This window comes from Beauveria bassiana (assembly GCF_000280675.1).
Source record: "Beauveria bassiana ARSEF 2860 unplaced genomic scaffold BBA_S00016, whole genome shotgun sequence".
NCBI lineage: Eukaryota > Fungi > Ascomycota > Sordariomycetes > Hypocreales > Cordycipitaceae > Beauveria > Beauveria bassiana.
In genome coordinates this window covers 210301-235193 of record NW_007930851.1, presented here as the reverse complement: position 1 = coordinate 235193, position 24893 = coordinate 210301, and the positions used below count along the sequence as shown (strand labels likewise).

Here is a 24893-nt window from a genome sequence, read left to right as displayed (position 1 = left end):
AAAAAAAAAAAAAAAAAAAAAATAAAAGTTGCTTCCTTTGGGCGGATCAGGCGAGAGAAAAAAAAACATACTTCAACACAATCATGCATATCAGCACAGGCATGAGCCTAAAGTCGACCTTTCGTAGCAATTTCCTTTCGAGGGCCGCGTATGCCTCTTCTGTAGCGGGCAACATGGCAACCGAGTCTATTCCAGCTCGAGCGCTGCCGCTGTTTTCCATTGTTGGAAGTTTTGGAAAAACGACAAGCAACGACAAGACCAGGAAGCTATACTTTTGGATATTGTCCCCGTCAGCATTGTGCCCGCCGATGCGGGGAAGAGGAGAGGAGCATGTACAATTACAAGCGGGAGTTTTCGGCCCTTGAAAGCACGCACGGCTGTTATTGGCGCTAGATTTCCTAGTTGTACCCGGCCAGCTTGGTAATTAGGTAAGTGTGTGTGATGAGACAGGCTGTTCAAGTAATTCTAGAAAGGGTATAGAACTTGTGAATAATCCTCAATCTAATTGTATTTCTTTTCTCTTCTTTTAATTTTCCCGATTTTCTTCTTCACATAACCGGCGGCGCCTGCACATTACCCCGCCCTGGACGGAACACGGCAACACGGGTGTGGCGCGATTAGATCTAGCTTGGCAGGCAGGCTCAAAGATGCGGCCCTCATTCTCATCAGCGGCATGCATAAATCGTCAAAAACAAGAAAAAAACATCAAGTGGTATGTGAACTAGGCTCTGTTGAAAGCAATGCTGGTGAAGCGGTTTTGAATCCGACAAATCATTACATTTTGCACAGCTCGTGACCAGCCAGCAGCCACTTACAAGCCATCGACCAGCTTGTCACCGAGGCACTTGATGCTCTTGGCAAAATCCTCAGTGTTCTTTGCGCTCCAGTCCGCACCGTCTTTCCCAGGGACGGTATCATTACCCGTGAATGCAATGTACATGACGTCCTTGGCGTCGTGGCCATTGTCGCCCGAAAGAGGCTCATCGGGGAAGCACAACTTGGCCATGGACAGAGAAGCTTCGCCGGTGAGAACACCGCCGTTGACGTCGCCCCAGACTCCATAATGCTGATAAAAAAAAGTTTCTGTTAATGAAGAATCAACACAACATGACGTTGAAAGGGAGGAGTCCTTACCACTTGGTCATTGCAAATAACGGCCATTACAGAAAGAGGCTCAATGCCATGGTCTTGGGGGACAAAGGACGGATCCGCCTCGGCGTTACCAAAGACGACATAGGGATGGACATTGGCGTCAAGATCTGGAATACCATAGGTCTTGACCGTGTCCATGAAAGCCGTCTGGTCCTGGCCAGTCTGGTCGTTGGCGCAAGCACCCGCGCTTCTGTTGACACCGTCGCAGTCAATATCCATGTTGTCGTAGGTGCCATTGCCCTTGAGGAAGATGGCATTGGGGATATCGCCGCAGTAAGAAGCGCCGCCTTTAAAGGTGCCGGACAGCTTGTTTGAGCAAGGCCCAGACTGTTTGCAACGTCGTGTGAGCGTTTATTTCCCACGAGCTGCCTTTTTTCTTTCTTTTTTTTTTAGCTTCGTCTTACCTGGTGTTTGTCATAAAGAGACTTTAATTTCGCGGGGAGCTCATAGCTACAAGCAATGGAGCTAAGCGTGGTCAGTGTGAGGACAGCAGAAGATCGCATCATGAAGTTTGGGTGAGGAAATCGTGCGAAGTATTCTGTGTCGAGAGAGGCTTGGAGACTGTAGCGACGAAACGTCCTTTTATAGTCTCTGCAGCCTGCTTCCCAGTTTCATATATACTCGATGCAACTGCATTTATGCTTCTGGCTGTAGAGTATCCTCTGGGCGATCAATCTACTTGTGATACACCAAGTGACACCAAGTGAAATGACGGAGGGAGATTGGGTGGAAAGCAATGAGCTTCCATGTTTGGCATATTATTGTACAAATTAATTACAGTACATTAAATAGCCACATGTCCATGGGTTAGGACATGCTAGGCCAATCTCCTGGTCGCTCCTCTCAGCGGGCCTCAGTCTATGAAGCACTACATGTTTTATGTTTAGTAGGAAAATAGACCAAGCACGGGCCGCAATCACAACTTTAAACCCATCTCTATTCCATGCATTCTGTGCACTAGAAGGATTCTCGAAAGATAAGCCACGCAGAGAAACGCATATCTAAACTCGGTGTGTATCGCCTGGTCGTTGGATCGAGCTCGAAGATGGCTCGCCTCACACTTGATCTCCTCTTTGGGTAAAAGGTGGCTATTGAGGTTCCGCATTTTCAGGGCATCCACTTGATCTTACGATGGCAGTGGAGTAGTAACAGTGCTATTAGCGATGCTAAAAGCTGCTTCCGCATGAAGAATCCATGCCAGGCGAGGGACAGCTTAGCAGAATCTTTGTAATAGCTTATTATAAGAGAAGTCTGAAACAACATACCGCCTCGCTACCATCTCAATGACGAATAACACCAGGCCGTGATGAATATAGATTGAATCTAGCTTTTGGACGTCACCAGTTGGCGATGGCGTAGCTCCCATTAGGCTTGATAATGTCGAAAGCCTCTTAGCATGACAGAACCGGCCAGTTTTGCGGTCGCGAAACCACTCGCAGTTATTGTCAAGGGGTTTACAGTATCTCATGTAATTCTCAGGCCCAGCGACTGCATAGCTGGGGTTGTGGTTAGACTTGCTCAAGCCCACTGCGTCACTCTGATCATGGCAGGCAACAAACATGCGACACTATCACGAGCCGACACAAAATGACTTTAATTTTCAAACTATATTCATCTCTTTACTTCAATCTATGTACTAGAGAACAAATTCTCGAATTTGGTATGCATTCAACCACAAAACATCCGTCGCTTCACGGGCCCAATGCCGCGGAAATCAGCGAATCGATTACAGCTCCTTAAAGTAGGCAAGCATCTCGGGGTACTTGGGGGTACCGAGACCGGTAACAGGGTCCCAGCCAGAAGCGGCCTTGAATCCTTTTCCATTGCAATTACCGCCGCCGCCGCTCTGGTCGCCAGAAGTAATGTCGTTGAACATGGACGGGTTCTTGTATAGAGCGGGGTTGACGAAACCGAGGGGCTTCTTGCCAGCCGAGATGCGCTCCTCGTTGATTCGGTTAATGATGGCGGCAAAGATGGGAGCAGACATCGAGGTACCGCCGTTGAGGATCTTGTCGCCGTTCAAGACCTCGGCACCATTGTCGCCAAGAGCGGCAACGTCGGGGAATCCGCGACCAGCCTTGTTGTAAATGCCAGTCTTGGGAATGACGCCATCCTTGGTAGAGTAGTTGGGGAAGCCAGGGTCGTGCTTGGAGAACCAGGTCGAGACGGCCGACTTTTGGTAGTCGGGCTGGGACCAGATGTTGCTGAATCCACCGCCCGAAGCAAAACTTGTCGTGGCAACTTCGGCGTCATCAAGAGAGTTACCCTCGGGAATGTATACAGCACCGACAGATGTCACGTATGGGCAAGAAGCAGGCGCTGCGGGGTTGAAAACTTGACCGTTGCTTCCCTTGCATTCGCCGCCGTGGTTGCCAGCAACACCACCGTCACCAGAAGCAAAGACAATCGAGACGCCCTGAAGACCAAGCTTCATAAACTCATCGCACTGTCTCTTTTGGTAGTTGACAGGCCACCAGGCCTCGGACAGCCCGTAAGAGACGGAGATGACATTTGTAGGTTTAAAGGTGCCACACTCTTCATTCTTAGTAGTGCCATCGACCTTGGGGTCGTCACCGGTCTCACCGTAGGCAGTGGACGTGCAGTACGAGCCATCAATAGCATCGAGGAAGACGTTGAAAAATCCAGGCGTCGAGCGGCTGAAATTGTCCTTTGACTGGAACAGCTCCGTTCCCTGTGGATAGATGATGGGGATCGCCATGTCAAAGTCCAGTGCAGCTTCGCCTGCAGCATACTCAGGATTCGGCTTCTGGCCATTGAAGTTGAGAAGGTCGACCTTGGGTCCAGTACCCTTGGGGATGCTAGGGGCATAGGCCTCGTAGAAAATGTCAAGGTCTGATTGCTTATACATTTCGTCGTTGTCCTCAAAGACACCCAGACGGTTGCTAGTCGAGTTGAGGGTAGCCTTGGGGATCTTGTACTTGTCGGCAATACACTGAGGGGTAATGACAGTATCGCAGTCTGTGGATTCTTTTCCTGAGGGATATGGCTTGATATGAGAGGGCCTGCGATTGACGTCGTCCCTCTTCTTGAGGGCGCCAGTAAAGATGGCCGGAGCCACGAAGTCGACAACGTCGGAGATGGCACGGGGCAGATGATACTCATCAGCTCCGAGATGCTGCGATCCGGTGCTTCTGTGCTCATAGACGTGATACTTGGTTTGTAGGAGCGACTCGAGCTTTTCGGTTGTGGCCTGAAAGTCAACGAAGCCTCTGCTCTTGGGCACGGTAACCTTGTCGATTCCAGCCTCCCTGAGCCACTTGGTGACCTTGTCAATGGAGTCGGCATCGGGAGCAAAGAGCTCCGTAACCTCATCCGAGGTGTAGTGCTTGCCGTAGTTGGGAGAGGCAGGGTCGGAGACGGCCAGAAGCAGCTCCATTCCGTGCTCAAGGTTACGCTGCTTCAAGGCGATGCGGGCCGGAATCGTGACCGTGCCATCAACAGCCTCGGTAGACTTGCGCAGAAGAGGATGCGCCTCGCGCTTCTCGTGCTGGACATGGTCTCCGAGAGGGATGCCGAGGGCAGCCGCGCAAAAGGCGCTGAGGAAAACGGCGGCAATCTTCATTTTTCACAAACGATGCAATGGTGTCCGACTTGGAGATGGATAGTCTGGAAGATGAAAATGCTGTGAGGGTATTGAGAGCTGTTGAGGACATAGAGCACGACGACATTTTATAGATGACGGAGACGGAGAGCCGACTCATGATTGCCGACGCCCGAGCGCTCTCGAGGTTCCGACGTGGAGCAGGTTGCGAGCATTGTTCACATAGCTTACGGAGCTGTCGCGATAAACTGCCCCTCCATTGTAAGGCATTGTCTCCTCTTGTCCCTCGTGTTTTGCAAAGGGCTAGGTGATAACAAGAAGGTGCGGGCCATCACGGTTGGGCCTTGTCCGGTTATCTGACTGAGGTCGCATCCATCTAGTTCACCTTCCTGATTTGCTAGGTCTAGAGAGAGAATGAAAGCGGGTATGGCACCGGAAATACGATGCACAATGAGATTAGCGTACATGGCCAAACTTGGATGCCCGGGTGGCTTCATTATCGTTTACCGGTTTGCTATAAAATGTTGATGGCGGCATAGTGGTGGCGTTGCGTAGAACGGCGATGCTCCCCTCTTGGCATCCATGTATCTCGATCTCATCTTCTTGGCGAGGTGTGCGTCATGGATGCCAAGGCTCTCTTGGCAACTGATCAAAGAGGAGAAATGCGCTGCTTCGGAAATAGGAAGGTCTTTGTTTTTGCGTATGGGGTGTTGCGCAGAGGGGTCAATGCGGACATGGTCAGAGAGTGGTTTTGAGTCCCTTTCAAACTCCCGTCGGTTCGTCAGTTGCATTTGCCAAGAAATCCATTTCGTAAGTTTGTATGCAGTAGAGTTGCATTCACGTGGAATAGAGCTAGAAGCATGATAGTGTGGGCGTTTTGTTACATCTTGGATGGAGTTGTCTTCAGTTGAAGCAGGTCAAAGGACAGTCTATCAATCATGAGTCCGCTGATCATGACAAGCGTTACCCTGATGATTGCACTAGCATCGTTACTATGACTTGATATGATAAGAAGGTCCACTGTAGAGCCTAGAGTTGTGTGCACAACAAGAAGCCTATAAGCCCATCTATGCGTGCCATCAAGTGCAAAGTTTATTAGACGCTAACTTGGCTGCCGCTCGACCATGTCAATGGGTAGGTATGACGCTGTCTAGGTAGTTGAGGATCTAGTATGTAGTGCATTTATTTAGCTTCGATGCATAGGATATGCCGAGGATCATCGCGGAGGGTCTTTTTTACTATTCAAGCACTACTTTGCAGTATGCTGAGTGAGCTCAAAAAAGGTCGATTTTGCCATGACATTATTCTCTCCATTGTCTGGCCTTGAAAGAATTGCCACGGACTCAAACTACATGTCCTTCACTACTATTAGCCAATCCCGAGAGCCAATATTCGCGGCACAGTTATGCTTTGCTCCGCCTGTTCTTGCATCTTGTACATGGCTAGCTACTCTCTCTTGCTAGCATCCAGCTTCTCCAAAGCATCCAGCCCGCCAAGCAGTAAATTGACGATGTTAGCGTCCCCTCGAGCTTGAGAAAACGCCTCTTTCCCTGTGCCAGCCGCATCCACACCATACTGCGAGCCAAATTCGCCAACAAAGTTGTCAAACGTGGTAGCGGCCTTGTTGCGGCAGATGCCGCACATGAGATGGGTAAAGCCGTCGACGGTGAAGCCCGCGCGCGGAAATAGCCCCATGACCGCAGAGTACTCGTCCAAGGTGATCAAGTTGTCGCCTCCGGGGCCGTTGGGGAAATACGGACCCTGGAAATCGGCAAGGATGCCGCAGGCGGCGACGGCGACCTCGGGGGCGGCGTACCTCGCAATGCTGAATGTGGTGTGCAGCGCAATAACGTCCCAGCATCGCTGGATGCGGCTCTGGTCCCAGGCCGCAGCCTCGGGTCCTTGTTGCTGTGCGTTGAATGTGCGGATAAAGTCGCGGGCAATGTTTGCGCCGTCCACTTCGAATCGCTTATCTGAAGACAGCAGGTCCTCGGTCTCGGCCCAGCCCATGTCGTGCAAGATGCAGCTGAGAACAACCAGCTCCAGGTCGAGCTCGCTTTCGGAAAAGGAAGCGTCTTTCTTGGCGATAATGGCAGCCCAGTAGGCCGAGCGCACGGCGTGGTTGAATGTCAGGACATTGCAGTGCTCTTTTGCATATTCAAGTGCCGCGTTGACGATTTTGGTGCGTGGAAATTCCACTCCGAAGCTGACAAGATTGGGCAGCGCGTCGTACATGGCTTCTATCGAGTATTTATTTGGCTTGAAAAGAGGCAACACAGCAAGGCCACTTCGTGTGGCTTGGAAAAAGAATGTCAGTCAACCCAGTGAGTGCATGGTGGGAATCCTCGCTGTAGCGGGTTAACCCTAGCGATACATTCCATCATTAAACCGCTCCATGGCAGCTACTTTTATAATATGACTGGGGCTTATTATCCATTTCCAATGAGACCCGTACGATGATGCCTGCGGATCGAGGCAGTCCGACTTGCTTACGATACCCGATTACCCGAGGGCCGGTCATAAGCGTTATCCAGTATTAATAACTACAGAGATGGTCGTGCGTCGTGCGCCTTTGCATTTATAGTTCTTGGCGACCCCAACATCTGCTCGTCCAATTCATTTATTTATTGGCTCTCGGGCTATTTCCATATATTACTACCGGGAAGCTGACTCGTGGCCATGTGAACCGGCGATGCATCGGCTTTAAAACGCCACAGAGGCCGATCCCACTTTAAGCTTAACCGGCATCGCAACTACGGGCGACGAAATCGACAATTCTGTCAAAATTCTATAAAAAACCCTAGTATCTACTATATTACCCACTATACAGCTACTATACTGACTGAATGGCTATACGGCTGCTGTGCCAGCCACTAAACTAGCTGTACTGCTGTACTGGCTACTGTACTGGCTACTGTACTGGCTACTGTACTGGTTATTGTACTGGCTGTACTAGCTACTGTACTTGTTAGGCCCTGTGGAGGCCCCCACAGAACCTAGAGAATACAACATCATTACCTCCTCTGACAGTACTGGCTCTACTAGCCACTGTACTGACCACTGTACTGGCTGTACTGGCTGTACTGTCTACCGTACTGGTTGCTTTATGTAATAAAGCGATTCTTACTGTACAGAATACCCTAGAGGGTATATGTATTGAGAATAACTGAATTTTGACAGAATTGTCGATTTCGTCACTCATGTCTCCATGCTCCATTCTGAAAACTAAAAATACAAGACTTTTTCACTCCCACTCTCAAAGCCGGCTCGTGCTGGACAAGTACGAGTTGCCGACCTGCAGCACTCGCACCGCCTCCTTGACCATGTCGTCGACAATCTTGGCGGCGGGCTCGACCGAGTGAATGGAACCGGCAACCTGGCCCATGATGTGGGGAAAGTCAAAGTCGCGGCCCTCGTCCAGATCGTGCTCAAACGGCACGATTCCCTTTTCGCAGAGCGCCTTGATCTCCTCGGGCCGCTTGTGCCAGCCCTCAATGTACTCGTTGACCTTGAGGCGCAGCGGACGGCCCGAGATGACGAGCGTCGGCTCGGTCTGGTCGTACGTGCAGCTGACAACCTCCTTCTTGTGCTCCTCGCTCGTGTTGCCCTCGACCGAGGCGACGAAGCGCGTGCCGACCCAGACGCCGACGGCGCCGTTGACGAGCGACGCCGCGAGGCCTCGGCCGTTGGAGATGCCGCCCGCCGCCACCACCATGGCCGTCTGCCCATTCAGCAGCGGCGGCCGGTAGTTCTTAGCAATGTCCACGACGGCGGGGATCAGAATCGAGGTGGCGATGCTGGACGCGTGGCCGCCGCCCTCGCTGCCCTGCGGAATCACAGCGTCGACGCCCAGGTCCAGCGCCTTCTTGGCGTGCTTGGGGTGGCCGACCATGTTCATGACGAGGATGCCGGCCTTGTGCAGGCGGTCAATGACGCTCTTGGGCGGGGTGCCAATCGCCGACACAAAGACGTGCGCGCCGCTCTCAATCGTCAGGTCAATCAGCTCGTCGAGCTTGCCGTTGGTGTAGTCGTGGTTGGTCTTGCGCGCGCCGTCGCCAATCTTGGGCAGCGCCAGGTCGATGCCCCACGGCAGGTCGGGGCTCTTGAGCAGCGACTTCATCTCGCCGATAATCTCGCGCAGCTGGTTCGGCGAGTACATGATGCCGCCAATGACGCCCAGGCCGCCCGCGTTGGACACGGCCGCCGCCAGCTTGCCGCCGGCGACGTGCGCCATGCCCGCGAGGATGACTGGGTGCTTGATGCCCAGGCGGGTGGTGAGCGGCGTGGTGATGGGGCCCGTGGGTGCCATGGCTGATGATATGTGAGTATGGGGTTGAAATGAAGAATAAAAAGAAAGATTGAAAGGTAAATCTGTTGGTGTGCTGCCCCCCGTCACCTTGATATAAACCCCATGGCCTCGGACGCGGTTATATGGTCTGACAAGGTCTAAGCCAACTTACAGCGGTCGTGGCGTCCGCTATTAGCGGATGGGCGCGCTAGCTTGACACCGAGGTTCGGCTACTTGCCACTGTTGGGAGCAACTCCCCACGTTTTTACCCCGCGCTGTAGAAGCGGACTGTGGGGGACGACTTGTATCCGTAGCCGTGCGCCATCGAGACATTCCTCAATATCAGCTGGCATTTTCCAAGATTCATTGATCTTCTCTGTTGTGCGGCGATTTGCGGATGAACCGGATAAACGTACACGAGCCGTGGTCTAGTAATCGAGGGGGAATGCGGATAAATCGGCCGACGACGATACTCTAGGCGCTGGATGGACCAGGTTTGCCGCGGATCGCGAGGAAGAACCAGGCGTTTATAAAAAAAGCCCGACAACCCCGACAATGAATCACCGTACGATTTGTCTAATAGTCCCCTAGTAATCAGATTGACTCCCCGAGCCCCGACTGACGCTCCCCGGACGAAACTCAAACTACCCACCGACATGACATTTATTGGCATGTAATGGATGATAGTAGCAATGTTCAACATATCTTTTCGCAGTCGAAAACACATTACTGTAGTGTACATTGGCACTATTTACGCTATGTGGTATCTTTAAAACAAAAGATTCGATCGTGCTTAGCAGGGGCTCATTTTACTGCTTCTTATCATCAGTCACATTCTTCTGCAAGACCTTCTCCGTGTGCGCAACGGACGCTTCCGAATCGGTCGGGCCCAGACCAAGCTGCGATACATCCCAGCCCTTGCTCTCAAGATACTGCCGGAATTTTCTGTCTTCCTCAGCGATGGTGTCCTGGCCGACGTTGGGCAGACAGAAAAAGGCGACGGCGGCGGAGAGAAGGGCGAGACTAGAAGCGACCCAGAATGGGTACTGAGCAGACTGCGTCTTGTTGCCGCCGGCTTTTTCAATGGCAGGGAAAGCGTACGTGCCAACAAAGGCACCAATCTTGCCAATGGCGGCCGCAATGCCGTAGTAGCGGCCACGGACACCCGTGGCGCACGTCTTGGCAGCCAAAAGACCAATGTTGTTGCCAGGGCCGAGCTCGCCAAGAGCCTGGAAGATGCCATACACCACGGCGAAAGCGGCGACGTGCTTGGAAATGGAGTCATAAACACCAGCCATGATGTAACCAACAATAGCTTGGGCCGAGACACCAAAGATGAGGGCATATTTGGGCCCAATCCAATCACTAACAAAGGCACCAAGAATAGTTCCCGGAATATAAAACAGATTAATGACGGTGTTCCAGCCGAAAATGGTCGTCAAAGGGGCGTTCTTGGGGTAAATGGAGCTGAGAATATCGGACGAGTATATACCAAAGGCGTAGGCGGAGAACTAGGAGAAGATCAGTTGATATATCTCGGCTGAGGTTAACCAAAAAGCTTACGTCGTAAAGGAACCAGATGACGGAGACGGCAGTCAATCTAAACCAATAGTATTTGAGGACCAGTGAATATGGAGTGGCGCGGCGCATAGACTCCCTGGCAAACTCCTCGGGCTCTTTGAGGCGGAGTCGGAGAACAAATAGAATGAGGGGGAAGACGACCCCAATGCCTAAGCTAGTGCGCCAGATCGTCTCGTAATGGCCATTGTGGGCGGCGGCGGCGACAACATCTAAGGTTCGACAAGTGAGCAACAAGACGGTGCAGGGGAGCGAAAATGGAGTGTTGACAGTACGTACAAGGGACAAAGGCTCCGATAACAAAGCCAACATCAATCATGGAGTTGGTAAAGAGGATGAACCAGCGGTTGCGAGTGCCACGCTTGAGCTCACCAGTGGACTCGGCGCAACCGACACTACCAGCAGGGTATTCACCTATGCAACAAGAGTTAGTCTGTAAGTTATTTACGCAGATAGGGCTGAAAATCGGGTATCATACCTCCAATGCCGATACCCACAAAGAATCGCCAGGCGGCAAGCATATTGAACATGCCGACGGCCTCGCCATGCCAGTAAGAACCAGCCGCGAGGGCAGTGAAGATGATCAGAATGGCGGTCGAGGTGACGAGCGAATTCGATCGTGACCAATGGTCCGAAGTGAAGCCAAAGATGAGCTGGCCAAGCACGGTACCGGCGAATGCGACGCTGGCGACAACGTCCTTGGCGCGCGAAGTGTCATAAATTTTGCCATATTGTCTTGACAGGGCGGTATTGACGGAGCCAATGACCTGAACAGAATTGAACAGTTAGCAAGAGACGCAATGCATCGAAGTAGGAGAGCGCAGGTGGTCAGGGCGTACGTTGTTGATGTAGCCATCGGAAAAGAGACCAGCACCGCAGGCAAAGACGGGCAGAGCAGCCTGGAAAAAAGTCTTGCGCTGGAGAGCATCCTCAATGGAGGGCTTCTGCAGGTCCTCGGTGTGATCGCCAGAGTGGACGACAGGGACGTCCTTGGATTGAATGTCTGACATGGTGGCGGGTGGGATTCGCAACGCCGTGCAGATGGAAACCCGTCAAGCGGTCCGTGGCGCGGGGAAACGCAAATCAGAGTTTGAAACGCTAAAAAGGCCAGCACAGCACGAAGGGGGAAAAAAAGAAGAGAAAGAGGAAAATGGGCCAAGTGTGGACTTTTTCAATGAGAGAAAACAGGCTGAGGTACCGTAATCTGACAGTAAGTAGCGCCAAACGGTTCGGGCATGTTAGACCGGAAGACGGCACAGACAAAGACGGAGCCCCCACAGCTAGTGTGAAGAACCAAGCCGGGCATAGTGGGGCGAGGCGTTCGGCCGGGGCTGCAGTGAGCAAATGAGAGTGCGGAGAGGCGCTCCCAGTGGCGCATGATAGAAGGAAGATACAGTGGCTGTTAGCTGTTCAGTATATTCCCGTTTTCGTTCCGTTTAGCGTCTTCTGAGGTCGTAGTGAGGCTGCCACCCTGCGGCGGCAGTGTCCGGCTTGGACAAAACCGGGGGGTTGCTCGCGCCATCTGCACACCAGAGGTGCAGGCATTTCTTTTTCCGGTCTCTTTTCCGCGTTGGTGGCTGTTTTCATCCTGCGAAATAAATAAATGAGGAGGCCGTAGGCATTTTCGTGTTAGAAAAAAAAAAGAAATTGCTGACTACCAAGTCAGGTCACTGAGGTGGATGTTGGATGCAACAAGGCAATAGAGCGTCTAACTAGACTCGCTTGCCGGCCCTCGTTGAATGCAGCACGTGGGCGCAGCTATTGGTGCTGAAGCTGCAACGACACTCTGTGAGCGATGCCCGGTTTGCCGGTGTTTATTGTGCATTCTCGACATGACCCCAGTCCACCGGGGCCATGTTGCTGCCCTTGCCCTCCATGACGGCCTCGAGCTTATCCTCGACGGTCACCCAGCCCTGGCGCTTCTGAGCGATAGCATAGCCAATAGGGCCGCGCCATTCCCTCCACCACGTCTCTTCGGTTTGAACGGCACACTTGCGGCCGGGCTCTCCACTGCGAGACGAGGCAAAAGGCCACACGGACTTGACAACCTCGTACTTGTTCTTGCCGGCAAAGAGGCTGGTGACCGAGGTGAAGAACTGATTGACCTTGTCGGGGTTCTGGACGGTAATCTTGCTGTGGGTGACGACAAATGTGATTTCAACGTTGCCCTTGTACTTGAGCGAGGCGATGAGGCTGCGCATCTGGCCGTCGATCCAGCCGACATCAAGGTTGGCGACGACACGTTCGAGGGTGAAGCTCTTGATACCGGCGGGATCCTCGACGAAACGGCGGCACCACTCGTCGAGGCCGCCGTCACCGACCTCGGGCAGGACGTCGGGGCGGGTGGAGCCGCGGTAGGCAACCTCGTTGTGGCCGACACAGCGGATGTAGTCCATGCGGGCCCGGCCGTCCTCGGGGATAAGCAGGGCCATGAGGTTGAGCTTGACCTCGAAATCGACCTTGCGGCCGCGGTTGCCCTTGACGACAATGTAGGGCTTGGGCGGGACCGAGGCCTGAGTGCGGATGAGGGTGACGAGGGCGGCGGCATTGTTGGACAGATACTCGGCTTTTGACGTGAGCGTCGTCAGGTCCGAGGAGAGCTTGAAGAGCGGCGGCGAGTAGATGCGGTAGTCAACCTTGGGCAGACCCGGATACTGCGGGAAGCCCTTGGCGGCCATGGTACCATTGTGCGGGTAGCTGTCGTCGACGCTGGGCTGCTCAATGGCCGCAGATGCGGCCGGGTCGGACGGGCCCGAGTAGGGCGGAGGTGTCTGGGGACGAGAGTGCGCCTGGTGACGGAGGTCGACATGGCTACGATGTACCCGCGGCGTATGTGGTGGTGGTGGAGGCGATGGCGACAGCGACTGTGACTGCGATTGTGATCGTTGGCGTGGCTGCTGCTGCAGTTGTTGCTGCGTTTGCTGAAGTTGATGGCGAGCGGCGCCTTCGGCCTCGGCGCGGGCAGCGTGTGCGCGGGCGAGCTGCAGCTTTTCCATGTTGCGGACTTGTGTGCAGGGAGCGTCGTTGAGGGAATTGGAAATTTATTATGTCGTCAGGGGTCGTCGAGTCGTCGTCAATCGTCAGAGAAAGGATGAGGAAGAGGAAAAAATTCGATCAATGTTGGTTTGATCGTCTGTGAGCTGGACTGGGTATGGCTGCCTTTTGCTTAGCCGCTGCCTGATTGCCTGGTTATAGGCTGCCTAGGTAGTTACAGTGGGTGTGCCTAGTGGCTCCAGGCACCCTTGTTGTGGAGAGATCCCTATAGGTAGTTTGCCAGCGGTGATGAAAAGGCTGCCGAAGTACTCCGTAACCATTAGCGTGCGGGTTGTCAAATCCACGACACAGAGAAAATGACCAGCTGATGAAGTCTGGAAAGAATATTCGAAGATTTGCCAGGATCTTTTTACGCTGATGTTAAGCGAGCCCTTTTCATCAGTCGTCTGTTTTTCTCACCGTGGCGCAGGCTGACCCGCCGTACTATCGCCTGTCTTTTTGCGTCAGCGCCCGCAAAACAGCATTCAGCTTCTCGCACAAGATTTTCTCTAGTTTGGATTCTAGCGCAGGCTATTCGCGACATGAGGACTAATCCGGTTAGTTGTCTACGTTGCTACAGGGCGTCCTCGACAGTTTCACATGCTTCCACTTATCACAAGTTCCCTGGGCCAGTGGATCTCGTATTAGCTACTGGGAACTAACGTTATAGGTTGCTAGGTTGCTAGGTAGTTTACAAGTGGCAACTCTCGGCCCGCAAACAAGGGTTCGGCAAGGCAAGGGAAAAGGCTGCTGACAAGAATAACGGATACAAAGGCAGATCATTTGGTATCAATCAAACAATCCCTCTCCAGCAAGTTCTCAATATTTTACATCATACCTTCACTGCCTGGCTTCTTTTGACACGTCACCCTCGACGCCACGGCTGGGAGTTACCAGTAGTCTGCTGCGCCGCATCAGCTATGCAGCAGCAGGCATATATTATTTGCAGCCTCGTGAGAAACAGGGAATAAAGCTTACTGCCGATACTATCTATTAATGGGCCTTGAAGCAATATGTACATATCTATACGTCCTTCATCATTGCCTACTTTTCGATCCCTCACTGGCTACTCGGTCTTGGCTTTCGCAGCATCAGGCAGTTTTCAACCTTGTCAGGGCCACCCCATTTACTGAAATCAGTCACCAATACTTGGACAGTCTCGTAGCCAAACTTTTCGTACAGCGGCCGTCCCTCATCCGAAGCCTCGAGATACGACTCCAGGCCGTGCTTGTCAGCCTCGTCCGCAAAATACTGCAAGACCATCGAAGCCGCGCCTCGTCTCTGATATGCCGGGTCCGTATGAAGTAGCTTCAGGTCTGGATAAGCCAACGGGGTCAGCCTCGAGCCAATCATTTCAATCGACATGCAACTGGGCATTACTTACAGAGATGCGGCTTGTTGCCCATCCGCTCATTCCACTCCCTTGTCATGCCACCAAAAAATTGCTCACACGCCTCCGGGTTAGACCCGGGCCCCCAGACTTTCTTGGTCGGTGGCGGCGGCGTCGACTTCCAGAGGTAGGCCATGCCAAAGCACACCATGCCGTGCAGGCCCTGCGCGATCCGGTCCTCATCGACCACCTTGATCCACAAACACGACTCTGGATCCGCGCGGAGGCTCTGGAGCATTATGTTCTCCCGTGCGGCATCTGCGTCGTTCCCAGCAGGGCCGGGGAAAATAATGCTACTGATGGGATCACGACTGTAAGCCAACTTTTCAATCGCCACCGACCGTGCGGCGTCTTGCTCGCCCGCAGGCATCACTTTGAAGCCCATGGTTGCAGTCTAGTTCAAAGGAGCAAGTCCGAGTCGCGACACTATTTATTAGTGAGAAAAGATGAAGAGAGTTCAGAGTCGGCAAACAAGAAAACAAAGGAACAAGATGCCAGGCACTTTTATGGTCTCCCGCTAAGCTTCTCCAGGTTTCCATTTCCCGGCGTGCTTGATGTGGCTAGGCGCTGGTGCCGCTATTATTGGCTACTCCCAAGTAATCGTCTGCTTAACAGGATGAATCGGTCCGCTTGGCATATCCCGTAATAAATAATCAAAAGAAATTTCGCCTGCTGGAGACCATCTTCTCATTTTCAAGGCGTGACCAACATGCACTTGACAGTTGGGTGCTGGCATCGGTGAAGAGACTGTCAGTCTAGGTTACGAACTCTACTGACGATATCTCATCATGCTTGTTCTGTTCGGCCACTTGCACAGTAGCTAGATATATGATTGCTATTCAACACATATGAGAGTGAGACTCGCTCCTCGGAAATAATTGAATGTACCTGCTTAGCACCCGATTTCGTGTCATGCAAAATGCTAGAAACCTTTTTAACGCCTCGAAGGGTCTATTGAGAGGACCTCAGCGCTCCACTCGAAAAGTTGTCAACCCACGACTTGTCACGAAGGGTTCAAGTTGAGCTAAGCAACATGAAACTTTGCCGTTTATCAGATGATCTAGGATATTGCTTAAAAGAGCCATGGTATCCGCCAGAGAGTCCATAATGCCCATAGTCCCCGTCGGCAACAGATCCATTCACCTCATTCAAAATGGTCGCCCTCGGGCATCTCATCATACGTCGTGTTTGACCATACACTCATCGCCGGCTTTCCCTCATCATCGATCCACGCACGATACATGCCGCCGGCGTTGTAACTCATGAGAATCTCGCCGCGAGCCTCCACCACCACGCCTCGCTCGTCGCGCGTCACCACGCCTTCGATGCCAATCATGCCGCCCTCGCCTTCGCCCGTGACGCCCCAGCGGTCGCCCGCGCTGCGCTGCAGCTCACCCCCGGGCCCGACGACTGCGCGCAGCGCCGCTGCACCCGTCTCGGGCTTCCACCGGGCCATGGCCGCGACGGTGCGCACGGCGTTGACGCGCAGGAAGGAGTCGCCGTTGCCGGTGCCCGATGCGGCCAGGCATCGCGTCGTCGTCAGCGTGCCACCGCCGCCGCCGCCGCCGCCGCCGACAGGAACGGGTGTGTACAGAAACGGTGTCGGCATGCAGTCGGCGAGAAAGCTCCGCAGAGAGCCGGTCAACTCGATCGGTGCGCGTGCGGAGCGCACCAGCCTGTCCCATGCCGTCGTCGTCGTCGTCGTTGTACCTGTGGGGTCGCCCGTCTCCGTCCACTCCTCGGCCCAGAACCCCGCGCCGGGGACGGGCGTGTCGCCGACGCGGCCCGTCAGCTTGTTAGTCATGCCGCCGGTGCTCGTCGCCGCGCACACAACGCCGTGCTCGTCCATGGCGACGGCGCCGCACGTGCCCTGCGGGAGATACTCGTCCGCCGCCCACGTACAGCTCGCCGCCCTCCCCTCGCGCTCCTTTTCCAGTGCGCGCACGTGCTCGTCCCAGCGCTGCCGCGTGAAGAAGTAGCTCGGCTCGACCATGGCGCAGCCGTACCCACGCGCGAGCTGCTCAGCCGCCTCGCCGTAGAGCTGCGTGTGGCCCTGCGCTGACGGCGCGTCCAGGCTGCTGCTGCCGACAAGAGCCGGCGGCTGTGACTCGTGCCGCCCGATGCCGCCCCCGCCAAGGTCCTGCTCGCCGTGCTCGAGCATGGCGCGCGCGAGCAGCACGGGGTTGCGCACGTGTCGCAGGCCCATGACGCCGACGCCGCGCTTCTTGAAGCCCCGGGAGACCATGACGGAGGCTTCGAGCTCGTTGGTGCCGTCGCGCGTGAAGACGGCGCCGTGGCCGCTGTTGAACAACGGGTTGTCTTCGAGCTGCACCACGGCGTGCGTGGCCACCTCGAGCGCCGAGGGCCGGCGCGGGCCCGGTGTGGAGCGGGGGCCGTTTTTGTCCTTGGGGTCACTGATGGTGGTCATCATGTACGCATGCGTGCTTGTGATCTGTATCGCGGCGTCGGTTAGTTGTCAGCGGAACTACCGTTATATTTGTGCGTAGATAGATCACTGTCAACGTACAATCCTGAGAAGTGCCGTTCTGTACTGTTCGTACTTGTTGACCGGGAAGCCATGCCGGACAATGTTGCCTGCGCCGCCGTGGATAACGATTCGAGGCGTGACGGTGCCGCCCGAGCCGTGCTTCTCGGAATACATGTCGGCTGCTGAGTATCAGAGCACTCACTCTATCAAAGCAAATTCATAGAGTTATATGCTGCTGTATATGATTGGCACGCCCGAGACGGCCATGTATGGGGTAGAGGCAAGGTCACGTATGCCTCGGTTCCGGTACCCTGAATGTATTAGATTAGGTAAAGCGCCGTTGATATGATACCAGGATGTCCCCAGCCCCCCCACACACTAATTTGTTGGGGCGGTAGCGGCTAGCAAGCTGGGGTTGACAGTTATCCATTCGTAGTTACTGGTATCAGTAGGTAGTGTAGGCAATTAGGTAGGTAGGTGGGCAAGTCAAACGCGCAAGCAGAGCCTTCGATCAAGAAAGCACGGATAATCAACATTCAGATTTGGGCCCTATATGCTCCATACAAGTAAGTATGCAAGGAATTGCCATGTAATGTATTGGATCGCGCCAACTGTAGTCGTTTGCCTCCAGCCACAACATCATGCGGCTAATGAGCCCTGCCAGGGCCTTACCCATGTACTGTCGGTGACGATCAGCGGGAAGAAACCCCTTGTGAGCAGCGCCAGCTTTCCCAAAAAATTTATTATGCTGAAAGAGGAAAAAAAAAGAAAACTCATTTTCAAACGCCTGCTTCTTGGCCATTGACGGCCGGATATCGATTTGCTGAGACTGTCAAGTCGCCATAGTAAAACTCCGTCAGCGCCCCCGAACAAAATTTCCGTCAAGTGATAGTAATTGAAACATGTCAAGTCGTTATTGAGCCATAGAGTGCCTTTATGCGAGGCCAGCAGCCACCCTGATGGCGTTGTTGACGTCCTTGACCCGAACGCCTGGGTGCTTGCCCATGCAAACAGACCTTGAGGCCAATTCTGATTCGCTTGTTAGCAGAGTCCACCTCGATAAATTTCGCCGGATGAGACTGACCTTCGACCAAGACTCCCACACTGATAGTCAACTTTGGCTTTTGCCATGGAGTCGCGCTCCAGGCATTTTCCATGCCAGGTGCGCAAATGTAAGGCAACAAACCAGTAGCCTGAGCAGAGCTATTGGGCTGCATCGGCATTTGCTGAAGTAGCACGTGGTTGGCGGTCATGTTCAGCGGCATTGAAACAGAAACATGTGTATTCTGGTTGTCAAATCCGGACGATTGGGATGAATAGGATCCATGAGCTGTTAAAACTGGAGGCATCGTATCGGTCAAAGTGTTTACATCCACCTCTGCATCAACAAACTCCACCTGCTGCGGGATGTTGATTCCAAGCTGGCGCAAATAGAGCTCGATCTCGTCGGCATTCAAGAATTCCTTTTCGAACCCAAAAGTCAATCTGATGCGCTGCTCCATCTTTTCCTCAAGAGGACCCTTTTGTGGGTTGGCCTGGTCCTGGAACGGCATGACCAGGTTGGCTAGTTGCTGTGATAGACGTCGCGCGATCGTTTCTCGAGATTCAAAGAGCAGTGAAAAGCCAAAGACGGCGGCGTATCGCTCAGGCGGCGGGTTCGCCATCGACGCCAAAAATAGACCACGCTCTGTCGTCCTCCTCTGCAGTCGACGGCCGAATGAGTGTTCATGGTATGATAAAGAGCTCGTCAGAGGCAGCGTCGCAAACGGTGAAGTCATGGCTGCATATCCAGCAAGATTGGGCACGACATCCATATCGGTGTAGAGCGGGAATGACGCATTGTCGGGCGTAGCCTGCGCGATAACCTCATAAGAAGTCATTGAGTCTACTGCCGTCCTACTCCCCGGAGATGGAACCAACTGAGTGTGTCCGGAGGTGTCTTGCTGAGATTTTGGGGAGCTCTGGGTTCCAATTGATGAGCCGCAGCTGGCCTCTGGTGGACCTCGAAAGCCGTCGATGACTGTTGTGCGTTCATCCTCTGGAGAAATGTAGCCCGTCTCCCCTACGTTCCGGCCATTGATCCGGAGAAAGTTGTCCGTGACGGCTCTGAATCGGTTAGCAGCCTCTGATGATGCATCCAAGAGACCCTGCGCCAGTACGAGATCGTGAAATCTGTGAAACTCGCGGCTCATATCGGCATTGCTCTTTTCCAGCTCCTTGACCTTTTCCTCCAGGCTGGTAATGGCATTATCCTTTCGATGCCGATAAGCCCTTTGCGCAAGACGAATTTGCGTCCTCCGCCGCTATGTCGATATTAGATGTGATAGGCCACAGGCCGTCATATCAAGCACTCACATCGGCAGCAGTCTCGTCTTTGGTGTCTAATCGCGGCCGTCCACGTACGCGCTTCTGACTCTGCTCTTCTGTTTCCCCGTCAATTTTCTCTACGCTCGGAGACGACTTCCGCTTGCCTGTCACCGGCTTGACGGCGTCCACGACGGCCTGCCCAGCCAACCCCGTCGCATAGACATTGCCGAGAGGCGACTCGATCACTGGCGGTTCCGTCTTCATGGCGGCGATGGTAGATGCACTGAAAGTCCCGGCAGAGTGATGCTGGGTGATTGATACGACGAAAAAGACGTCGTCTTGGCCGCTCTCTGTCGAGACTTGCTCATGCACGGCTGATGCCGATGGCGACTCGTGGGTGGAGCCTCACGGCGGTCGATAGTGTAAATCGGCTGAAATGCGTTCCTAAGGTTGTTTCCACTAGGCTCACATCACTTCGGTACCTACATTCCCTCAGTATATGAATACTCATGTATTTTATTTCTTAGTAGCAGCCACTCACTGCCCCAGGCCAATTGAGAATAACTTTGAGCCAAACTGCACTACCTATCGACCGCCGTATAATAAGCCTTGACTTTATCGCTCTCGGAATGCCCCGATGACTGTCACAAGTCGCAGTCCGATTTCCGCGCGGCCTGGCCCAGTGATCTCTCGTTCTCACCGATCCTGCGCGACCAGCGCCCACGTCAGGCTCGCCTCGGTCGCAATACACAGCATGTCATCAAGCCACACAAAGCGGCGGCCAAGCCGACCGTCTACATTTGAGTCCGCGCTCATGCGCCATCGAGACTGCCACTACTGTCCTGTAAATTCAATACTCTGACTTCCTAAATGTCGTGTCGATTCAGGCGGGCCCTCAGCACAGCGACGGCGCGGCATGATGCAGTGTCTGACTACCTTGTTGACTTCCCCTCGACGGGTATATGCTGTATGGGTCCCGTGCGAACACACTTTGACTCCCAGAAATGTCACGACGATAACATGCTGATACTGCATTGGTTGACGAAACCTTACGTACTTGCGGCGGGCGAGTTTTGAGCGTCGCTGCCCGTGGAACCACGCTGGAAGCAGCTGTAAAGATAGCTTATCAAACCATTGAGGCGGTGTATTTTGACGGCATGTTCTACAGGAAGGACATGGCTTCCGAGACGATTGATAGAAAAAAGGACGGAAAATAACTGTACAGTAGGGATGGTGAGTACTATGTAGGGAAAGGAGCTCATGACGGCTCCATCTGCAAGGGATTGTAATTGGTGGCATCTCCCCACGTTAGTCTCGTCGCTAACTGAGGTGCCGGTTCGCGCTAAACTGCGGAGACACTGGATGGCATAAGCCATTGAAATATGTACATCGAGATCCATCCAGCCTTGGTTAGGCCACGGAATGCCAGGTCTATGGATTTACGTTTTCAGCGGAAGATTCCACGGAACAGCCTGGCAATTCGATTACACATTCGATCTGTGCTTTGGGTTCTGGAGCATGGACAGCTAGTGGTGCTTCACAGCACTGTCCCTTAGGTCTCAGAGGCTCGGTAGATCATTAGTGGGGCAACCGTATTAACTGGCAGACGTGTTTGTGTTGGTAATGGCAAGATGACTGGAGAGTTGAGAATTGATGCCTGACAGAAAAGAAAAATACAAGGTGACATAATTACCAAGACGTGAGACTACCGGCGGCGATGACCCCAACACGCACAGTCCAGCCAACGTCTCTCGCTCCTGTCACCAGCATCGTAGAGGGGTATACGGAGAAATCGCGTACGGGTTTCTAAGCTTCTAGAGATGAAAAGGGTATAATGCGTTATAGATGAATAGTTTCACACAGACTGCGCTTTGCTGCCGCGCGGTTGGACAGCCCACGCCCGCATCGAGTTATACTTCAACCTGACGTGCGCAGCCCAAGCCGGAGTTGAGAAGATGTCGTGGCCATCCATCCCAGTTTTTTCACCCGGGAGCGTAGGTGGTACTCGAGATATCAATTCGCGAGCGGAAACTTTACCCGCCGACGGAGGCCTCGCGTACTCTGGAGTCGTTGATGCAGGCTTCCAAGTCTTTCCAGCCTCTTCATCAGCAAGTTTCTGCTCGGTGTCCACGATGTGTTGCAAAGCCTCGCCTCGCGCAATCCAGTCCTGCCATATCGACTCAGTCTTCCACTCCAGCCATAATCGAGAAAGGTGCAGACTCCACGTGTAGGTCTCATCGACGTCCGGTCTCTCCTCATGCGGCAGACGCTCCTTGCGCAGCTGTCGCGCGACTATGCGCTCCCACTCATCCTCCGTTTCAGCGTCTGGTAAGAGTTCGTCCTGGATCTCGGTGATTTTTGCAATCTTTGATTGGAAAATTGCATTCTTACGCCCGACCATGCGGGACATTTCGTGGGGCTGCACGAATGATGTGCGCAAAAAAGGTAGACCTTCAGCCGTAGTCGCCATCATGGGGACGCGCCGTGTTCGAGTCAAGGAATTCAGCGGTCGAGGATACAAGTTTGAAGTATATTTCGCGGCTTCACCAGGTCCAGATATTTTGACCAAGAGTGGTTCTTTTCGTTCGGCTTGTTTAGTCGCAGGCGCGCCGGCTTGCTGGGTCGGGATCTCCTTCCTGGAGGAGAGGTATTGAACGATTTGTCGATATTCGGCCGAGCTCGCATTTTGAGACTTATGAAGAAATGAGAGGAACTACATTGTTCAGTCAGTGGCATGAACAAAAGACCAAAGCCCGGGTATTGCGTCGCTCGCACCTTGTAGCCAGCTGTCAACGCGGCAAAAACGAGCCTGGGGCTAGTATCGCTCGAGTTCTTTTCAAATCGGCGGCGCAGTACCGCACGTATAGAACTAGAGTAGGTGAGAGCATCACCGATATGGTTTTGCAGGGGAATCTTTGTTGCCGTCTTGGCCAGCGCGCGATACAAAGCGAGGACAGCTGCGCGATGTCGGGAGTCGCGTGCTGGGATGAAGTGTGTCCGGGCCATGCTCGCGTCCGGCTATAACACCCCGTTGGCTAGTTGATATGGTCCATGCATGTATGCGGGCTTCCTGCCGGCCAGCAAGTAGGTAATTGTGCGAACGTGGTTGTCGATCGAGGTTGTTCAAATTGTTACTTAGGTGGTGCAAGCTCAGAAGATTGGAAGATTGATGGATGCCCCACTCTACAGATGCACGCACCTTGGAATTGCAGTCTGTCTAAAGTGCCAGCTGCCAAACGTGTGGGTGTATGTACAAATTATTTAGATTTTCTATGAAAAGTCGTTTTATACCTGCCTTTTTATGATACTAAAGTTGGGTACCTCTGCAGTAATAAGAGCAGCTTTCAGATCTCATGAATATGGACAGCAAGTGATGTGTTATGGGAGCAGCTGAAGTACTGAGTAGACGCCAGTTTCGCAGCTGCACGTAAGGCGAGAGACAGACTCCTGGCCGTTATTTGTTCAGTCAGAATGTTCGAGGAAGAATTATGGGCGATAAATCATCTAAGCTGGCATCTCGAAATATGCATAACGGGCTTTGGGGAGCGGCGAGTAGCTTAAACATCGGCCATACCCACTGTATCGGATGGCCCGGAAGTCTTTGTTCCATTCAAGCAAAACTCCGTCGTCAACGGCGGAGATTGATTGCAAGTTGCACCCGACCCCCGACGCTCCATGGAGCAGATTCAACGCCGGTGGGATGCAGAGTCCGTCTCGGGTGCGAGAGAATCATCAGTCTCCGAGCTCTCTAGCCAGGAAGCCAGGTTTTGAGTGTGGCTAGCGTGTTGGCATCTGCAGCTGTGTATACGCGGACGGATAGCGGGCAACTTGTTATGCGGTAAGGCGACGCGCGCGACCCGGCGCGCCTTCTTTAGCGGAATGTGCATACTTCTGGGATTCGGACAATGTGGTCACGCGGCATCTTGATACTGCAAGGTAAATGACAGCTCGAATTCAACCTGGTGGAGAAAATCACCGGCAAGACCGGGGCCACGTCTCAAAAGGCGCGTGCAGTCATATTAGGAATCGGCTAATCGATGTCGGGAAAAGGCTGGAAAAGACGACTGCTTGAAATAATGGAGAGCGCGATTTGCAGTTGGTAAGAAAATAATGTATGTACCAAGTCAGAGAAAATGTAGCTTTGTACTGAGATTCAGCCGAGCATAGCGGCCTGCCATTATGACAGGACGAGTGGTCTTAAAGCGAATACGCCGAGTCCGACGTCAGGCGCAAGTCTATTCCCAAATCTATATACTGTGGTTCAAGGGGATGCCTGTAATGGTGTGGGCGCGGGGCTGAGACAGTCCTGTGAGCGAATACGACAAGCTGTGACCTGGCTAACAAGTTGATAAATTGCAGACACGATTAAGTGTCATTCCACGAGAGAAATAAATGGTGCAACTACGGAATTTTGAGAAAAAGATGCAAAAATCCTACTTTTTCCAAACTTGCCATTATTAGTATTGTATGGACAAGGATGCCAGGAGCGGAAAATAAGTTGAGTGGATTCAGAGAGAGAACTGCAACAGTCGGTGACAGGAGGCTTTTTTAGGTTTTACTGGTCTTGCGGCTGTCTTCTAGGGCTGGTCTGAGGCTGGATGGCTGATGATGGCTGACGCTGGCTGACGATGACTGGATAGCTGATGGCTGATGGACTGAATGGCTTGAACAAATTGGCTACCTGAATCGTATCCGTTTTTCACCCAATGTCCTGTGCCGACGGTATTTATCATTTAGCACTTTTTCATGCATACATACACTAGAAACTACAATGGCGTGAAAAAAGTTGCGGACAAAATCCACTCACTGCCCGTCCGAGGCTGTCTCACGCCGCACGCGCCACTGATGAGTCCGATCGGGCGCGGCTCTACCGGAACACAACAGGGATCCAAGAGCCTGGATTGATTGGATATTTGCGCGGAATTTCCTCCTCTTCTTTTTTGCCTTTTTATTTTGTTTATTTTACTCTCCAACTGACTAGCTCTTAAAGGGCTATAGGGTCCAGCTCCAGCAGTCACTAGGCCCGCTTCAGCGCTAGCCTTTGCCGAAAAGCTTTCTCCGACAGTCTGATGACTCGGCAAAAGGTGTTATCCGA

At 53.1% G+C, this 24893-nt stretch overlaps 10 protein-coding genes across 10 annotated transcripts; all 10 read right to left on the bottom strand.

The window, feature by feature from the left end:
* Nucleotides 1-811: 811 nt before the first annotated feature.
* On the bottom strand, nucleotides 812-1655 carry BBA_05880 (chitosanase-like protein; the record flags this gene model as incomplete). The annotated part of the gene is made up of 3 exons (XM_008600977.1): nucleotides 812-1066; nucleotides 1135-1479; nucleotides 1557-1655. The coding sequence occupies 3 exons, from the start codon at nucleotides 1653-1655 to the stop codon at nucleotides 812-814; spliced, it is 699 nt and encodes a 232-aa protein (XP_008599199.1).
* Nucleotides 1656-2878: 1223 nt separating this feature from the next.
* On the bottom strand, nucleotides 2879-4735 carry BBA_05879 (aorsin-like protein; the record flags this gene model as incomplete). Its single annotated transcript, XM_008600976.1, has 1 exon — nucleotides 2879-4735. One exon carries the CDS (start codon nucleotides 4733-4735, stop codon nucleotides 2879-2881), a length of 1857 nt encoding a protein of 618 aa, XP_008599198.1.
* A 1425-nt stretch (nucleotides 4736-6160) lies between these two features.
* On the bottom strand, nucleotides 6161-6949 carry BBA_05878 (metal dependent phosphohydrolase; the record flags this gene model as incomplete). The annotated part of the gene is made up of 1 exon (XM_008600975.1): nucleotides 6161-6949. The coding sequence occupies one exon, from the start codon at nucleotides 6947-6949 to the stop codon at nucleotides 6161-6163; it is 789 nt and encodes a 262-aa protein (XP_008599197.1).
* Nucleotides 6950-7970: 1021 nt separating this feature from the next.
* BBA_05877 (2-nitropropane dioxygenase) lies at nucleotides 7971-9023 on the bottom strand (the record flags this gene model as incomplete). Its single annotated transcript, XM_008600974.1, has 1 exon — nucleotides 7971-9023. The coding sequence occupies one exon, from the start codon at nucleotides 9021-9023 to the stop codon at nucleotides 7971-7973; it is 1053 nt and encodes a 350-aa protein (XP_008599196.1).
* A 788-nt stretch (nucleotides 9024-9811) lies between these two features.
* BBA_05876 (major facilitator superfamily transporter) lies at nucleotides 9812-11590 on the bottom strand (the record flags this gene model as incomplete). Its single annotated transcript, XM_008600973.1, has 5 exons — nucleotides 9812-10513; nucleotides 10566-10792; nucleotides 10860-10994; nucleotides 11059-11347; nucleotides 11420-11590. The coding sequence occupies 5 exons, from the start codon at nucleotides 11588-11590 to the stop codon at nucleotides 9812-9814; spliced, it is 1524 nt and encodes a 507-aa protein (XP_008599195.1).
* Nucleotides 11591-12394: 804 nt separating this feature from the next.
* BBA_05875 (uncharacterized protein) lies at nucleotides 12395-13576 on the bottom strand (the record flags this gene model as incomplete). Its single annotated transcript, XM_008600972.1, has 1 exon — nucleotides 12395-13576. One exon carries the CDS (start codon nucleotides 13574-13576, stop codon nucleotides 12395-12397), a length of 1182 nt encoding a protein of 393 aa, XP_008599194.1.
* Nucleotides 13577-14672: 1096 nt separating this feature from the next.
* On the bottom strand, nucleotides 14673-15388 carry BBA_05874 (Acyl-CoA N-acyltransferase; the record flags this gene model as incomplete). Its single annotated transcript, XM_008600971.1, has 2 exons — nucleotides 14673-14929; nucleotides 14998-15388. The coding sequence occupies 2 exons, from the start codon at nucleotides 15386-15388 to the stop codon at nucleotides 14673-14675; spliced, it is 648 nt and encodes a 215-aa protein (XP_008599193.1).
* A 759-nt stretch (nucleotides 15389-16147) lies between these two features.
* Nucleotides 16148-17665, bottom strand: BBA_05873 (asparaginase-like protein; the record flags this gene model as incomplete). Its single annotated transcript, XM_008600970.1, has 2 exons — nucleotides 16148-17455; nucleotides 17531-17665. The coding sequence occupies 2 exons, from the start codon at nucleotides 17663-17665 to the stop codon at nucleotides 16148-16150; spliced, it is 1443 nt and encodes a 480-aa protein (XP_008599192.1).
* Nucleotides 17666-18425: 760 nt separating this feature from the next.
* Nucleotides 18426-20062, bottom strand: BBA_05872 (BZIP family transcription factor; the record flags this gene model as incomplete). Its single annotated transcript, XM_008600969.1, has 3 exons — nucleotides 18426-18520; nucleotides 18576-19794; nucleotides 19847-20062. 3 exons carry the CDS (start codon nucleotides 20060-20062, stop codon nucleotides 18426-18428), a joined length of 1530 nt encoding a protein of 509 aa, XP_008599191.1.
* A 1591-nt stretch (nucleotides 20063-21653) lies between these two features.
* Nucleotides 21654-22804, bottom strand: BBA_05871 (uncharacterized protein; the record flags this gene model as incomplete). The annotated part of the gene is made up of 2 exons (XM_008600968.1): nucleotides 21654-22511; nucleotides 22574-22804. 2 exons carry the CDS (start codon nucleotides 22802-22804, stop codon nucleotides 21654-21656), a joined length of 1089 nt encoding a protein of 362 aa, XP_008599190.1.
* Between the last annotated feature and the right edge of the window lie 2089 nt (nucleotides 22805-24893).